Raw genomic sequence first — 17661 nt, forward strand, 5'->3', positions numbered from 1 at the left:
ACCCAGTTATGTAAAAAGTCACCTCTGGTCTTCTGTTCTCATGGGAGTTAAGACCAGCTGGGGTGCCGCTGGTGTCAGTTTTCAGGGCATAAGTCTCTGTGATCTGCAGCAGAAATTCTTACAACGGGGCCCTTAGAAGTTGCGTCCTCTGATGGGCTGCCAGAGGCACAGTCCAAGGCATATCTGTGCAGGCAGACTTTTTGCTGAGTTTCCCAGGGGCTGAGAGAAAAGTACCAGAAGGAACAAGCTCCCTGGCTTCCACAACTAGTAATCTTGCAACTGTCTTTGGTGGGAGCTGGGATTTATTGCCAGCCAGCTACTTATCTGGTTCAGTAGCCTCAGCTGGTCAGAGATGACCACAGTCACAGACTCAGCCCCTCAAGGCAGCTCCTTTAAGTGAAATGAATATGCTTGAAATCTGGCTCTTCCCTTCCTAAATCCCCTGCCTAGGGGATTACTCAAAGCACTCTCCCCACCCCCATGCTGGGAAAACAAGTATGTTCTCTCCTTGTAGAATCAAGAAATCAGAGATACTTCAGAAATCTATGCAAACGTGAAATCACATGGTGCTGTTCTTCACAGCTTTCATCAAATTTAAGGGAGGTAAGCTCAGATCGGGAGATGACATTACATCAGTTCTAACTTCTTGAGCAACTAATGGCATGGTCTTTAAATCATTGTGCAGACTTGGGCACCCGAAGTATAGAAAGATTGCATAGCACAATTAAACATCAGATTAGTCTGTCAGTTAATAGTTTGTCTTTCCCCCAAATGATAGACTCAAAAGCAATAGATAGAAAATTAAGTTCTTACTTGGGGCTGTAGAAATGAACGATTTGAAATCTGTAAGTGTGTGTATGGTAGAATTTAACCCATCATTTATTTTATTCTTCAAGTCTAAATGGGGAGGATAAGGCTTAGTAGTGAAAGTAGAGATGAACTACTTTATATTTATTAATAGATACTGATTAGATTATGAAAGAGATCCTCCCTTTCATCTTCCAGGATACATAAAATATCCAAAACCTATTTTATATTTCAAATAAAATTTCATAAGTTCTCACTAGATTATGACATTGTAAATTGACCATTTAAAAATATATGTGCAGTTAAAAGAATTAATTTTCATCAAAATCCAGAAACAAACATGAATCTGAAGGTATAAAATGGGGGCCAGAAACTCAATCCTGTGCCCCTTGAGGACCAAGCACAGCTCTTGGGTAGATGAGCCCGGCCAGTGCCTAGGGTTCCTCTCCCTCCCTTCCTTCCTTCCTTCCTTCCTTCCTTCCTTCCTTCCTTCCTTCCTTCCACAACGCAGAGGTCTTCCTTGCTCCCCACACACAAGACTACATGTGCTACCTCCTCCCTCCAGTCCTGTGAGATGTCCACTGAGAGATTCATATCTAGAGGAGAGCTTTTGATAATTCCACAGATGAGAAAACGGAGATGTGATGTGGAAATGAGTCGCCCAAGATGATTACCGGCTGACTAGAGCCCCAAACACCCAACCCAGCCCAGCTTTCTTCCCAGGATTCCTCCCAGGCCAGAGAACTTTATACAGTGGAGAGAGGGAAACATCTAAATTGCAATGGGGCTTTAGGACCAAGTGTAAGGTGATTCAATAAATATTTGTTAGATAAAAGAATGAATGGGACAGGATGAGAATTTTTTTTTTAACCCGGGAGAATTCTACCTCTGAGCCATGCCCTCTGCTCTTTATTTTTATTTTATTTTATTTTATTTTTTGAAACAGGATCTCACTAGATTGCTGAGAGTCTTGCTACATTGCTGTAGCTGTCCTCAGACCTGTGATCCTTCTGTGTCAACCTCCTAAGAACTGGGATTATAGATGTGGGTCACAACACTGAGTTTAATAATTCCAGTTTGCTTTTATTGCTAAGGTTAATATAAGATGAGCAGCCTTTCTGTGAGTGGGTCTAGGTTTGGATACCTGCTGAACCCATATGTCCACCTTGAGTGTACTGGCATTTCAGAAGTCCTCTGGGGAGCAGGTAATACTTCACAGAAACATTTCATGTGTCTAAGTAGATGAGACAGCGTCTTCTGATGCCACAGCTAAGCATGTTCCAGTTGTCTTCAAAGTTCCCCCAGAGAACTTTCATCCTCCAAAGCACTGGCTAACCTTCCAAAAGGACCCATTGCCAGAAAGTTTTCTGCTTTTGAAGTACCTTTAGCCCCAAAAGAATACCCTGCTAGCTTCTATAATTTATATTATTGATAATCTCAAATAATTTATTTTGGACTTGTCTTTGGGGGAAAGGGTCCAGGTCTTTATAAATTCTTACTGAACTGGGCACACAGTAAATATTTAATAGGGCTTTTGTTGTTATTTCCGATGTGTAGCCCTGTCCTAGGTCTTCGTGAGAGCCACTCTGAGCCTGGAGAGAGGATTAGAACACACCCCTCATCTGGAGTATTCCAGAGTTCTCCAGTCAACTTCCACTTCTCTCTGTCTTGCATTTTTGCTCAAGATGGACAGCACCTTCAAAGAGTGCAAGAAACAAGACAAATAAGAAACAGGAAATCACAGAACATAATTTAAATGTGGTCGAATAGACCCTTGTCTGGAATCCTCCCTTTTGCTAAAAATAAATGCATATTAAAGACCATGAGTGTACCCCTGAGTGTGAGACTTGGAAAGTCAACTTGTTTGGTACTAGTTCTGGCTTCAAATGATTATTCTCCTGGGAGGTGAAGGAGAGGCACAAAAGGAAGGCACAGAGATTTTCCAGCCACTCCATCCAGAGGGTAATCCAGATGCAGCTGGGGTGGCTGGAACACGAACCTCTCCCACTACATTCATGTTTCCACCCAGGGTTGCTAAGACCGAGTTGAAGCCATCCCGTAGCGACCTGTTGTTGTAAGGAAGCTGTGACAGGAAGAAAGGTTAAGACACCCAGAGGTCTGGATGGGCTGTAGGCGAGGCACGGATCCCGAACGACCCCCGCAGAGCCCACTGTCAGCCAATGAGAACCTAATATTTGGGGATGATGAGATGCGGGGCCGCCACCGGGCCAATCAGGCGCCAGGCGCGGTCAGGGGGGGAGGAGATGCGAGCAGAAGCCTGGGGCGATGGAGACGCGGAGACATCAACAGAAGTTTCTCACCTTGGAATGCGAGGGACGCTCCCTCACCTCCCGCACATCTCCAACGCTGAGCAGGAGGAGGGCCTCAAGCCCCTCCCTCCTCCTCCTCCTTAAACTGCAAGGGGGTTGGGGGTTGCAGAGAGCCCCTAACTTTGCTGGCCTTCTTTTTATGTTGTCTGCAAAGAGCAAGAGGGCGTGGGACCACTTGGCCCTGGGGGACTGACCTCCGGCCTTGGGGGGCCTCTAGAGAGGTCGGGCAGAAGAGGAGTGGCCGGGGTTGGGGGACTCCGTGCGGGGCCATGGACAGAGCGGCACTCCTGGCCCTGCCCCGCCTGTGCGCGCTGTGGGCAGCCCTGCTCACGCTCTTCCCCTGCGGAGCCCAAGGAAACTGGATGTGAGTACCAGGGGCTGATGAGGTACCTGGGGTGTGTGGGAAAAGGGGTCACCAACTCCTGGGAACTTTCACCAGGGGCCGAGAGAGGCGGGGCGGAGACCCTCTGGGTGACCTAATTATCAGGAAAAGATCTGGGATTGGGAGGAGAGCCCAGAGCGGCTTGCTCTAGGGGACGCCTTGTCTTACAGGTGGTTGGGCATCGCCTCCTTTGGGGTTCCGGAGAAGCTGGGCTGTGCCAACTTGCCACTGAACAGCCGCCAGAAGGAGCTGTGCAAGAGGAAACCCTACCTGCTGCCCAGCATCCGCGAGGGCGCCCGGCTGGGCATCCAGGAGTGCCGGAGCCAGTTCAAGCACGAGAGATGGAACTGCAAGGTCGCCAGCGCCGCCGCCGCCGCACCGCTCGGGACCAGCCCCCTCTTTGGCTACGAAATGAACAGCGGTGAGTCCGGGCGCCCGGGGAATGGCAGGGGACACCGGCGACACCCCTTGACTCCCTCAAATAAAGTAAATAGCGTTTGTGTGATCCCGTGACTTTCTAAGCCTTCAAGAGGTCTCTTTGGGGCCAGATAACTGTGAGCGAACGAGGCCAGACCTCGGGTGCAGGTGCGGTCCTGGAGGAGGCATACTCCCCAGGTTTCGAGTTCAGGGGCTGCTAGGGGCCGCGGCTCTTTTGCCTGCCTGCGGCGCCCGGTCAGAGTTGGAGAAAAAGTCTGGCTGTCCTACCCCGCCGACCCCTCGGACCCTGTAGCGCCCCCCTACGTGCGTGACCAGCTGCAGAAACACCAGGTCGACGGCGGGGAATGCCTCCGCCACCGCATCTGCTTCGATTTAACCAGCTCCGTGGGCGCGCAGAGCCCGGGACCAGTGGCTAACTGAAAAGTGGACCCAGGTTTGTTGACTCCTCCGGGCACCAGGTTGATGGAATAAGGATGACTTTAAGGGACCGGTCCCCGAGGACCCAACGTGCAGCTAACCTGACCATGGCTACTTAAGCTCTCTCTCCCTTTTCTTTTCCTTCGATCTCTCTCTTCCTCTGTGCACTCCCGCATTGCAGGAAACTGCAGTAAAACAAAGTTCTTTTTCCACAAGTATATTGACTCTTTTCCCACGAAAAGGTACGGGGAGCCGGGACTGTGCCTGGAATACCAATAGATTCAAATAATTTTAGAGCCGGGCCACTGTTCGATGCGTGGTCTTATTTTTAAGTTCATTCCCTTTCTCTTGGTACCTTTGACCCTTTCCCAAAGGGTCCTTGCACACTACCGCCGCCACAGCTCCGCATTTCCCTCTCCGAGTTTTAGCCTGAACACCCTTTCCAAGGAGCCCCGAACTCCCTAGGGAGAAAAAAAGAAGTAGAAAAGGAAGAGGAGAAAAAAAAAATAGATATATGCTCTTCCCAGTTACTGAAATGCAGAAGTATTAGCTGTTGAAACGGTGTATTGAACAACGGGTGTGAAACTATTTCTGCTCCAATCTAAACATGCCAAAAGGGGGGGAAAAGTCGCCTGCTGAGTCTCTTCTAGTCCGTTCTGTTAATGTTTTAATGAAACTTTAATTTTCAAAGATTTTAGCTTGAACTTTATGGCAGTAGTACTACATACAACTATTTTAATATAGAGTCATTTTCGATAACATTTTTTTTTGTTAATGACATTACAACTATCTTATTTTTTACCTTTAAATTGTAAGAAAGTTAGTTATTATACAAAATGTTAACTCTCATATTACTATCAGTGATATGTTTTTCACAGTATCCTTTTTTTCCAGTTTTGTCTTTAATGTGAAACATTTATCTACTAGTTGCCTGGGTCTTTGCTGAATTTTAATTTGCATTCTGATATGCATTATGTATGCAAACCAAAATCACACCAAATTTGCCAGTTTGTGTTTTGTGAGTGCAGGGCATTTTAAATTTAAAAAGAAAAGCAATTTGATGTTCTTCAGGTATTTTGTTAGCACATATGGTACCCATGCAAAGGGCTTTAAATTGAGCATGTATTCTTCAGGTGCTACTGTCTATGAAACACTAAACTAGCTGCTGATGTTCATTTTAAATTTTAAAAACAAATACGACTTTAAGACAGTCTGTGACTTGCAACATATGACAGTGCCCTCAAGTGGGATAGTGGAAATTAATGTTGTCATTTTAGAGACTAGAACAATAGAAATCCTCCTTTCCAAATGTGTGCTCATTAAAACGTCCTTTGTAGAACATTGAAAATTTCCTTGCCTGGTAAGAGGACAACTATTTGTCTTGGACATGAACAGAAAGTGACATGCCTCTCTAATGTAGCAATTTGTGTTTTATTCTAGGCACCAAGGAGACAGCATTTATTTATGCTGTGATGGCTGCGGGCCTGGTGCATTCTGTGACCAGGTCATGCAGCGCAGGCAACATGACTGAATGCTCCTGTGACACCACCTTGCAGAATGGAGGCTCCGCAAGTGAAGGCTGGCACTGGGGCGGCTGCTCCGATGATGTCCAGTACGGGATGTGGTTCAGCAGAAAGTTCCTAGACTTCCCTATCAGAAACACTACAGGCAAAGAAAGCAAAGCCCTGCTGGCAATGAACCTACATAACAATGAAGCTGGAAGGCAGGTATGTGTTGTTAGACAATGGAATGAAAATCCAGAGCCTTTAACAATGCTGAACAATGCTAAGGAATAGGCTTCTGGGTGAATCCAGAAAACTAGAAACTGACATCGTTATACAGATATGTAGATGTGTGTGTGTTTCAATGTTTCATGTATGTGTTTGTATATATTTGTGTGTGGGGGAGGTCTCATTATGAGTGTGTTAAGTTTAGGCTCTGCATTTGAGGTAAGTTGAATCTTGTTAAGTTAAATGTATTAGTGGTGGTTGTAGTCTTTGTATACTTAAAGCATTAATTATAAAATAACAGATGTACAGATATCTCTTGTTTTATTGGTTCTATCCCCTTAGCTGGTTAGTGGGAAAACCAGAGTAGGATGTACAGTATCTGCCTTTCAAATGGAACTGAATCAGATATTATTTCCCCAGATTTGAATTCCGATTATATCTTTTTAAATCCACTTTTCTAAAGGGGGCAATGGTTTCTAAACCCACCAAGTTTATTCTTACTCTCTGAAGATAGCATAATATTTTATTTTGTAAAGCAAAGTTTGCTTTTTAAGGCAATGAGTTATTTTATTATAGAGAAATGTAAGTTTTTTTAAAAATTTTCATAAAATGTAGCTAAGTAGAAGGAATCTATAGCTATACTAAAAGTGTGGTTGTTTTGAAACATAGTAACCATAAAGATAGAAGGAAGGGAGATAAATCTGAGGAGCCATCACCTAACTAACTTCTTTTACCACTTTTGATTTTTTTACTTTGTTTTCTTAAAATGGAGTGTGTGTATAGTTTAATTTAACTTTTATATATTAGTGTTACACAAACAAAGGCTGAATTGTACAACAGTTGAGTCAGTTGGTAATTCATAGTGACTTTCCTAAAGGTAAAATGTTATAACTTTTTTCCACTAATATTTATTTTCTCTGTTGTAATAAACTTGTCAGGACAGGAATATCAGTGCATATTGTACATTATCATAAATATTCAATGACTTGTAAAATTCCCAGAGTAATCATTGAAATTCACCACATTCTCCTGAAGTAAATTAAAACAAGTTGCAGTATCTCTTAGGAATATTTAAAGTATATGTTGCATTTGTTTTACATTTTTGGCAAGTGAATAAGTGGGACTTATTTAGAATAGTTACAAGTTCCAGCCAGGTTGCTTTACTTGACTGCCCTACTTTAAAGTACAAAATCAGAAAATTTGGTAAATATATCACCTGATTTCAAATTGAAATTTTAATTTTAATTCAATTTGAATATGAAAGTCAAAACAGCAAACATAAAAGTCAATGGGTACCTATATAAGCTTTTCATATTTCTGTTTAGACATTTTAAAAGTTATTTTTCCTTACTAGAATAACTCTTGTCAACATTGCAGCCATAAACATGTTTCTTTCCCTTAATGTTTTACATTTTAAAATAATAAATAAGATGCTGCTTCAATTTAAATATTATCCAATAAGGAACTATTTATAATTTTTAACATATTAGTATAAAAAGAGGTTTAACATAATTAACATATGTTCCAGTAAAATTTAGAGTTAAGTTAGAAAAAAATCATAGCTAATGAACATATTTTTAAAAAAGAAACCAATTAAATGAATGTTAATTATCAACATAGAACTTAAATCTTCTTTAGCAATTTTTAAATAATTTGGTAGCAATTAAAAATAATCTAAAAAACTAGAGAGCTCATGTTACAATTAATTTTCTTAAACAAAGTTGTCTCTGAACTTATAAAAAGCCCTGAATCATCCTAAAATGTTTTTATAAGTAACATTAGATATTTAGTTTTATTTCCTCTTGTATTTTTTAAGAATTAGATAGCCATGCTTCCCTTATAACTGTTAGTAGATCCTACATTATTGTTTATATTCTGGTTTTATTAGAAGCCTGCAACTAGGCAACATGTATTCTAATCCACAATTTATTAACAAAAAATGACTTCCTCATATTACAGCAATTTTTGCTATTATTCTGTCTAGGCAGAAAATAACTCAGCCTGTGCATATGTATACATTTGGTGCAAATTTCAAAGTTTTCTCTATTGATTTTTTTTCTTTTCACATTGTTCTGGATAGAATCCTAAAATATTACAAAACATTTACCTGGCTATTTTGAAAGTACTACACTGATGTTTTTGTTGGTTCTTTTCTCATGAGGTATTATAATTCAAAACATTTTTATATTTTTCTTTCCATTGGTGGTGAGGGAGAGAGAGAGAGAGAGAGAGAGAGAGAGAGAGAGAGAGAAGAAAAAAAGAGAAGAGGAGAGGGAGGGGTGGGGAGGGAGCCTGAGAGAGAGAAGAGAGGGAGGGGTGGGAGAGAGGGAGGGAGGAGAGAAGAGAAGAGGGAGGGGTGGGGAGGGAAGGAGGGAGGAAGAGAGAGAGGAGAGGAGAGGGAGGGCTGGGGAGGGAGAGGAGAGGAGAGTGAGGGGTGGGGAGGGAGGGGAAGAGAGAGGAGAGGAAAGGGAGGGATGGGGAGGGAGGGGAGAGAGAGAAAAGGAAAGGGAGGGGTGGGGAGAGAGGGAAGGAGGGGAGAGATAGAAGAGGAGAGGGATGGGTGGGGAGGGAGGGTGAGAGAGAAGAGGAAAGGGAGGGGTGGGGAGGGAGGGGAGAGAGAGAAAAGGAAAGGGAGGGGTGGGGAGAGAGGGAAGGAGGGGAGAGAGAGAAGAGGAGAGGGATGGGTGGGGAGGGAGGGTGAGAGAGAAGAGGAAAGGGAGGGGTGGGGAGGGAGGGGAGAGAGAGAAAAGGAAAGGGAGGGGTGGGGAGAGAGGGAAGGAGGGGAGAGAGAGAAGAGGAGAGGGATGGGTGGGGAGGGAGGGTGAGAGAGAAGAGGAAAGGGAGGGGTGGGGAGAGGGAGGGAGGGGAGAGAGAAGAGGAGAGGGAGGGAGGAGGAGAGAGAGCAAACACAATAATAAAAAACCAAAACAATAACAATAACAACAACAACAACAATAACAAACCCCAAACAGGTTTCCAGGATATTACCTAACATGTAAGAACAATTGACTCAGTTTCCAGTATTGGCAATTAGAATTTTAATCTATTAGGCATATTTGTCTGAGTTAAGTTCAAAGTCTGCATTCAATTGAGCTGATTTTTCTAGTCTCAAAATCCCAAACTCAAAATGTAGGAAAGTGTTCAGAGAAATGTGGGTACTGGCGCTTAGTAGTGCTGTGAGCAGGATAGATGATTTTCTAACCGCTGACCTTAAATACTCTGATTCCCACTTGGTTTCTGACACCATTCCTAAAGTTATAACTCCAAGAATAATGTTGCTAAACAGTGATTGGCTAACATTATGATGTGATGTCTTCCAGGGGCAGAACTTCTGGGAATAATGTGACTTGGAATATTTATGGGTATTTCTTTTGGTGTGCTTAAAATATTTCCATTCTTACCATGTCCACCTCATAAACTTTTAAGTTTCTCTACCCCATAATTTGTTTTATGATGAGTAGCTCAACGAAGTGGGAAGGGCCGGGCCCCAACTTTTCATTGACCTGTTTCAAGAATATTTATAAGTAGTTGAACAACACATCAGTGTTTTGCTTTTCAGCAGGTTCAAATATATTTTTGGACCAAAAGTTACAAAATAAAATAGAAATACTACACCCGTTCAACACTGTGTCGCAGTTTTCATTAAAAAAAAAAAAAAACTTAAACAGATCATCTGATAGCTGACAAAATGAAATGTTAGTCACAAAATGTTCCGCAACAATTTTCTGGCCATTCCTGTAAAATTTGGATAAAATAATATGCTGGAAAACAATCTTTGCTGCATTACCTCTGAGTCAAAATTGTCGGACCAATCAGTCCCTAAACCACTTCTTAAGTGGTTCCTATTTTTATATCCAGTACTGATGATACATCTTTCCTATTTCACTTCATTAAACATTTTATCAAACCAAAACTTACATGAAGAACCCAGTAGATTAGATGCCTCCCTCCTAATTGCTCGCCCATAGTTTAAAAATGTTCCACTAAAATGCGCACATCTGTTTGCAATAGTTAACAAAACATTCCTCTGTTAATATCGTTATAAACCTTAACAATTCAACTAGAGTAGAGAAAGGAATTTTCTCATAACCACACACAACTCCTTCAGTTGCTATTCTCTTACTTGTCCTGTTAACAGAAAATGAAGGCACTATTACTGTGGCTCAGAATGACACTTTAACAGTAATTAAGATCCCTAGCAGAAAAGATCCAGAATATACTTTGGGGGGATGCTCATGAAATCTCCTTAGAGATTCTTGCATTTTTCACTTTAATTTTTCTCTGTTCTACTGGAATTATTGTTCTCTGTATAAAAACATTATATATCACCTGCTCATTAAGTACCTAAAGCAAAATACATTTCTTCCTATAAAACTAAATCAAGTAAAATAATTTATGAAGTTCCTTGAGAAACACTAAATTCTATAGAATTAAAGTGTGTGTGTGTGTGTGTGTGTGTGTGTGTGTGTGTGTGTCTGTCTGTCTGTCAGCAAAATTGACATTTCATAAAATTCTGAGTGGTGATTTTATTGATTTAATTTAATTTCCATTTGGCCAAGTTTCATTCTTGAATTTGGGATATCCTTGTATCATGAGGATATAATTATTCAAATTGCATATCATATTATTGGGATCTTTCTACTTAAAGTTTGTTTATATATGTAGAGTCTAGGATACAAAAATATGTCATATTATTTCTTATAATTATTACTGGGTCACTTAAAATTCAAAAGTAATAGAATTAAACTTTTTAAAATTTTGTCCTTGGAAAATTATAAACCTAAGGTGTTTAAAAGGATTGGTATTCAGTACGGGAGAATCAACCCAAAACTTAAGTACAAATTTAGTTGGTGATAAAATAGAATTTGAAAGTCCCTTTTTATCCTTCCAACCAAGGAAGCAAGTGTTTCACTTTAACAGATGAACACTGCTGAGGACGGGCTAACGCCGCAGAATTAGAAGAGAACCCTTAGGCTAACAGTCTCTTAATGTCTTTCACATTTTCAGAGTGACTCTGCTATTTATAAAGACAATTTTTATTACTTCCTCTAGATCAGGTTATCAACAGAGGATGGGCTAAACTGTCCCACTGAGAACTAATCAGTCCTTAAGAATTTGATGAGCATCGATTCTGCTCTCCATGCGTTGCAAATAGACAATACCTTACATGATGTCCGAACCAGTAAATAGCAGGAAAAGTCAGGTTCTCTATCATGACCCAGAGGAAAAGACAGCTTGACATCAAGGGATGACTCTAAGGAACATTGATCAGGCTTAAAACAAAGAAACATACGTTCTCAGGGTTCTTGGTTTTCTTGATACAATTTATTTTGCTTTTGACTAGCACTGATTGAATTCTCTTCCCATATCCTTCAAACATATAAGATCTGAACAAAGGTAGGCAGATGGCATTCATTTGAACATTTATTTGGCTCGAGATATCTTAAAATATTGAAGGCTTTGTAATTATCAAAAGCCATAAATCAAACCAAATAAACCAGTGCACGGCATAGTATGAACTGTTTTTATTTCGGCACCCTTTGCCCTGGGTTAATAAGAAATAGACACATTTATTAGCTTTTTGGTCTTGTGAATTAAAACAGATCATGCACCATGTTCTATAATGGACAGGGTTTAAATATTATCCTGTTTATTATTTTTAAACATTACCAAAAAGTATCAAACATCATACAAATCAATACTATATGCTTAAACTGGGCATGATGCTGCCCACTTGTATTCCTGGTACTTGGAGGTGAGAGAAGAGAGCAGGTTTCAGGACTTCAGCAAACAGTGAGACTCTCATTAACCTAATGAGACTCTGTTTCGAAATAAAAATAAAATAGGGCTTGGGGTGTAGCTGGAACGTAGAATGCCCTTGGGTTCAATTTCTAGTGCCACACACACGAAAAAAAACTTCTATTTAATGTTGCAAAAAAAATTGTAATTGTTTGAAATAGTCCATATTAGTTTCAAAATTTTAATGTATTAGAAAATTCTGAAAATATGGCAATGTTTGGTTTGTTTCAAAATAGCAAGTATAGCTCCTTTGCTTATGGGTTTCATAAGAACTTTAAGTGGAATTTAAACTGTGAGGTTTTTCCTTTTTTTTTTTTTTTGATGAGATTACATAATACCAGTTCCAAGTTACTGAATGGATGGATCCATTTTTCATTTTATCCAGCACGTTGACAACAAGTCAACTCGACAACTAGTCCTGACGATTTATTAATCTGCCCTGCCATCAGCTGGGGATTGAAGGGAGCTATGCTGGCTCGCCTGGTATGTGTATGAGGTTAGAGCCCTAAAGTTTTGAAATCTCTGTATTGCTTTTGTGCTATTGAGCTCATTGAAGCTTTTTAACTGAACTCTTATTTCTCTCTGTCTTCACAGAAAGGGAGCATTTAGACCTCAATATACATCAAGCCATGGGGTATTACAAAATATATGTAATCTGAGCTGGGCGTGATGGTGCACACTTGTAATCTCAGTACTTGGGAGACTGAGACAGGAGGATCACAGGTTCACAGCCAGCCTCAGCAACTTAGTGAGGCCCTCCGCAACTTAGTGAGACCCTGTTTCCAAATAAAATAAAAAATAGGACGGGAGGTATAGCTCAGAGGTAGAATGCCCCTGGGTTCCAACCCCAGCAACACAAATACATACACATATATTTGTGGTACTGGGGTTGGAATCTCATTTAATTCCTCAGTCTGTCTTTTTTGTGTGTGTGTGTATGTGGTACTGGGGTTCCTGGAAACCCTTCTACCTCCAGGATACACTCCCAGACCTACTTTATACTTTTTTATTTGGAAACAGGGTCTCATAAGACAGCGAGGCTGGCTTCAAACCTGTGTGATCCTCCTGTCTCTGCCTCCCAAGTGCAGGGATTACAAGCTTGCTCCACCACGCCTGGCTCTCTGTCTTAATTGAACTTGGTGCCTAGAAAATAAAAAAAAATTATGATCTTTATTCTCTTACTGTTTCATCTGTTAGAATACTATTATTGATCACCAAGAATAGGATATATGTTTTGAATTAATTTATCAGAAAGGAGGAAGAATTTGCTGGAAGCAAATATCCTGTTTAACCCCTTCTCCTTTTAACCAACTTAACTCGATTAGTTAGGGTTTCTCATGTGGCCTGTGATTATGGTCTGTAACCATGTCTTCCTATCCTACCCCAACCCCTAGGAATGTAACTACTTCTATAGTGATCAAGCCTAAGAAGTATCAGGTGAATCATGGGTATTGTCCCTGGCTATCATTTAGCATCATTGGATAGCTTGCTCTAGCCAACAAAATCAGAATCTCAAGGGTTTGTGCCTGGGTTATCTGTAAAGTTCCACAATGTTTCTATAAATAATGAGAGTTGAGGGCATGTGTTCCATCAGTTCTTCTCAAAAATTTTAATGTGCGGATCCCCACTACCTGGGGGATCTTGTTAAACTAGAGATTCTGGTTCTGGGATTCTGGGGTAGTGCTGGAGAGCCCTCACTCCTCACAAATCATGCTTGGGCTACTGGTCCATGAATATTATTCTGAGTAGCAAGGTACTAGGTACTTGATGGTATCAGGTGCATATAGGCATATGTGAGCATCCTCCCACAATCAAACTTGAGTGGAGTATTAGAAATAAAAGTAATTTCCTGAGCCGGGCATGGTGGTGCACTCTCACTCTTGTAATCCCAGCTTTTAGGAGGCTGAGACAGGAGGACAGCAGTTCTCAGACAACCTCATCTACTTAGTGAGGCCTTTGCAACTCAGTGAAACCCTGTTTCAAAAAAAAAAAATAGTAATAATAAGGCTGGGGTATAGCATGGAGGTAGAATGTCCCTGGGTTCCATCCCCAGTACCACACACACAAAAAAAGTAATTTCCCTTTAGTATCTCAAATAAACTCTTATAAGAACATAAGCATGGCCTACTACTATTTTAAATGCAGCTTGGAAAGATTTATTCTGCAGTGTCAAGACATTTGGACAAAACTAAAGTACAGAACATTTGAATCGTAAACAGAAAGATCCTTTATATTCGAACCCATCATTTCAATATAGGAGGAAGCAGATGCAGAAAGTTAAGTGATTAACTTAAGCATGTTTCTATTGTTGTACAAATCATTCCATGCGCGACCTTTAAACACAATTACTGTTGGTTTCAGGCAGTGGCCAAATTGATGTCAGTGGACTGCCGCTGCCACGGAGTTTCTGGCTCCTGTGCTGTGAAAACATGCTGGAAAACCATGTCTTCATTTGAAAAGATTGGCCATTTGTTAAAGGATAAGTACGAAAACAGTATCCAGGTATCAGACAGAATAAAGAGGAAAATGCGCAGGAGAGAAAAAGATCAGAGGAAAATACCGATCCATAAGGATGACCTACTCTACGTTAATAAGTCTCCCAACTACTGTGTAGAGGATAAAAGACTGGGAATCCCAGGGACTCAAGGCAGAGAATGCAACCGCACGTCAGACGGCGCAGACGGCTGCAACCTCCTCTGTTGCGGCCGAGGCTACAACACCCACGTGGTCAGGCAGGTGGAGAGGTGCGAGTGCAAATTCATTTGGTGCTGCTATGTCCGCTGCAGAAGGTGTGAAAGCATGACTGATGTCCACACTTGCAAGTAACTACTCCATTCAGCCTTGAGCCAGACTCTTCAGCGATGTACGGCAATGTTGTAAGCCAGAGGGCTCTAGGTACCTCTCCTGTGCGGGGCTGGTGGACCTGACTTTGCATTGGAATTCCAGGATCCTTGGGTCTCTGGGGTATCCTTTACCTGACTGATATCCAACCTCACCTTGATCATGTGGTTGCTTGGAATTCTAAAGCCGAAAAGGTTTGCATTCATCTTTTGGTGGTTGATAGAGAAGGCAGATAAATCTGTTTTAAGCAAAAAAAGAGAACAAGAAAAGAGCCCTCATTCTGGAGACATGGTCCATATTCAGAAGATCCTCAATTATGGAACTCAATTATGGTGGGTGAACATTAGTTATTTTTTGAAAGACACCTCTTATAGCAGTAAAAATGAGTAAACATGAATCCCATTTATTATTTGGGTATTTTAATCAAAGAAATTATATTCAGAGTTTGTGCACAGATGGATGTTGAAAACTTAACGCATGTGTCGGGTATTCACTTACCCTGTATGCGCTTCAAAAGAAGGACAATTGAAAAGAGCCTTCATAAAGCAATGCAGCAAACATTCGTTAGAGTTAATGCCAAACAAAAAGAAGCAAAATATAAAAAGCAAAACGTGCAAATGGATTTTGAAGTGCCTTTAAACCACCACAAGCATTTGTCTAGAAAAACCTTCATATGGTGTATGGCAATCTTTGATCTTTGGATCCATACTTTTATTACAGTCCAGGTTCCACTGTTGGCAAATGCACCTCTGAGATCCTGGGGGAGGGAGATGCTGGAAATATGTGGGAAAGTAGAAGTTAAAAATATAAAAGGTTCTCATATGTTGTAAAGAAAAGCACTCTTTAAATGTGTAAAGACAGTATTTTGTATAGTATTTTGCTAAAAAGTTTTATATTTTGTAAATATAGTATTTAAATTATATGACAAATATTTAAACTTAAGACATTTGTTGCCAACACCCAAGTTAAGGCAATAAGATTATCTCAGACATAAGATTAGCCTGTGTTTCTTTTTCATACTATTAACTATGACCTTTTTTTTTTTAACATTGAGAAAGGTAAAAGAGCAATTAGTGACTGGGATATGTTTTACTTACCCAAATGACAATTTTATAAGTATCGAGCATTGTTATTTCAGTAATCTGACTAATTAAGTACTCTTTTCACATTAGTTTTGCTTAACTCATAAGGTTATTGGTTATTATAATAAATTATATTGTAAAAGTCTTAACTGGGAAAAAAAGATCTAAATCAGAGTAATAATCTGTGGATTTGATATCCTGGATATTTATTATATTGTATGTAATGCTGCATTTCCATTTGAATGTGGAGTTTATTTGTTTGTTTGTTTGTTTTGGTAGTACTGGGGATTGAACCCAAGGGCAGTCTGCCTCCAAGATATACCCCAGACCTATTTTACTATTATTTTTATTTTGCAACAGAGTCTCTCTAAGTTACTAAGGCTGTCCTTGAATCTGCAATCCTCCTGTCTCAGCCTCCCAAGTATTGGGTTTACAGGCATACACCACAATGCCTGACTGAGTGGTCTTTAGTGCTGTAATATTTATGCATGTAAATTCATCATATTTTACAAGGTTCCTGGTAAAAATTACAGGTCTTTACTTAAGGTTTTGTTGCAACATAAATGCTTGTTTTTATGCATTGTTAGTATTTCAGTATTATATAGAAAAATAGATGTTCAAAGTTCATAATGGATAAAGAAAGACTATTTTAATTAACAAGATAAATGTTTCTCTGCTCCAAAAGCTTCATTCTATTTCCTTTTTATTTTACTTATCAAGGCAGAAAAAAATTAAACCCACGGGAAATGTCTGTTTTCATATTAAAATCAAGACTAAACGTTTGACTATAACCCTTAAAGATTACCAAAGTTATTATTTACTAAATGACTTAGAAATTGCAGATATAATGCTTCCTTGAAAGTGTTTTCCAATTGTAACTGCTGAATAGAGTAACCTGAAACAACACTTATTCTCATGTTCTGTTTGCAAAATAAAGTCTATTTTAACTTCATTGAAAGTAGGGACCACTTTTTAGGAGGATGCCTATAGTGTCCATTATTAACCAATTTTATTAATTAGAAAACTTTTCATAATTATTGTATCAATTAACTATGAGAAGCAGACAGCCTCTAACTTGCTACTCCATTACTGCTCAGTCACTACTTTATAAACAGGATGTGAACTGGGGCTCTTCTTTTTCTTTTCCTTCTCATCCTCGACATGCCGTCAAAGTCATCCTTTCTCACTTCAAGCTAATTTCTGACATTGTCTCCTTTTTCAGCCTCCACAACATGCTGAACCCTCCACACAAGCCCTCCCATTCTAGCAGCTCCAGGTTCTCTATTGTTCTTAGTAACAGGGCTACTCATTCTCCTGTCACTCATTTTAAGGAAAGAGAGGCCTCGTTCATTCCAAGGAAGACAGAGATTATCTTCTTTTCTGGCTGCTCACCCAGAAGAAATAAATTTTTATTTCCCAGAAGGCTTAGCATAGGTCATCTGCATCTCATTGGCTTTAACTGGCTAAATATACCTGTCTCAGAACCAATCACAATGGTCATTGTGGGGGGAGGTCACTGGGGGGAGGGAGTGGGCATTAGGAACTCAACATATTGATTGACCTGGGACATGCAATGTTCTGCTGCCCAGTGTTCAGGCACCTTTTACTGGTAACATAATACCCTGGTTTTCCTTTGTTCTCAAGCCCTGTCATTTTAGTTGGCATGAAACCCACTGCCCGTTCCAGCAAGGGCCATAATTGCCATGAGACAGATCAGTGTGCAGTTTCTGGCATCACACAGGACTCACAGCCAAACAAAGCAAGCCTAAAGTTCTGGACTGTGTGGGCACAAAGTGCCTTGATTTATTTAAATGACCTTATCATGTTAAAAGGGG

The 17661-nt window shown here is 40.4% G+C and overlaps 1 protein-coding gene across 1 annotated transcript; it reads left to right on the forward strand.

Moving 5' to 3' along the window:
- Window positions 1-3276: 3276 nt before the first annotated feature.
- Window positions 3277-14729, forward strand: WNT16 (Wnt family member 16; the record flags this gene model as incomplete). Its single annotated transcript, XM_080701125.1, has 4 exons — window positions 3277-3501; window positions 3690-3940; window positions 5815-6101; window positions 14265-14729. The coding sequence occupies exons 1-4, from the start codon at window positions 3407-3409 to the stop codon at window positions 14727-14729; spliced, it is 1098 nt and encodes a 365-aa protein (XP_080557251.1). The 5' UTR covers window positions 3277-3406.
- Between the last annotated feature and the right edge of the window lie 2932 nt (window positions 14730-17661).

Source organism: Muscardinus avellanarius (genome assembly GCF_963383645.1).
Source record: "Muscardinus avellanarius genome assembly, chromosome: 9".
In the NCBI taxonomy this organism is placed as follows: domain Eukaryota; kingdom Metazoa; phylum Chordata; class Mammalia; order Rodentia; family Gliridae; genus Muscardinus; species Muscardinus avellanarius.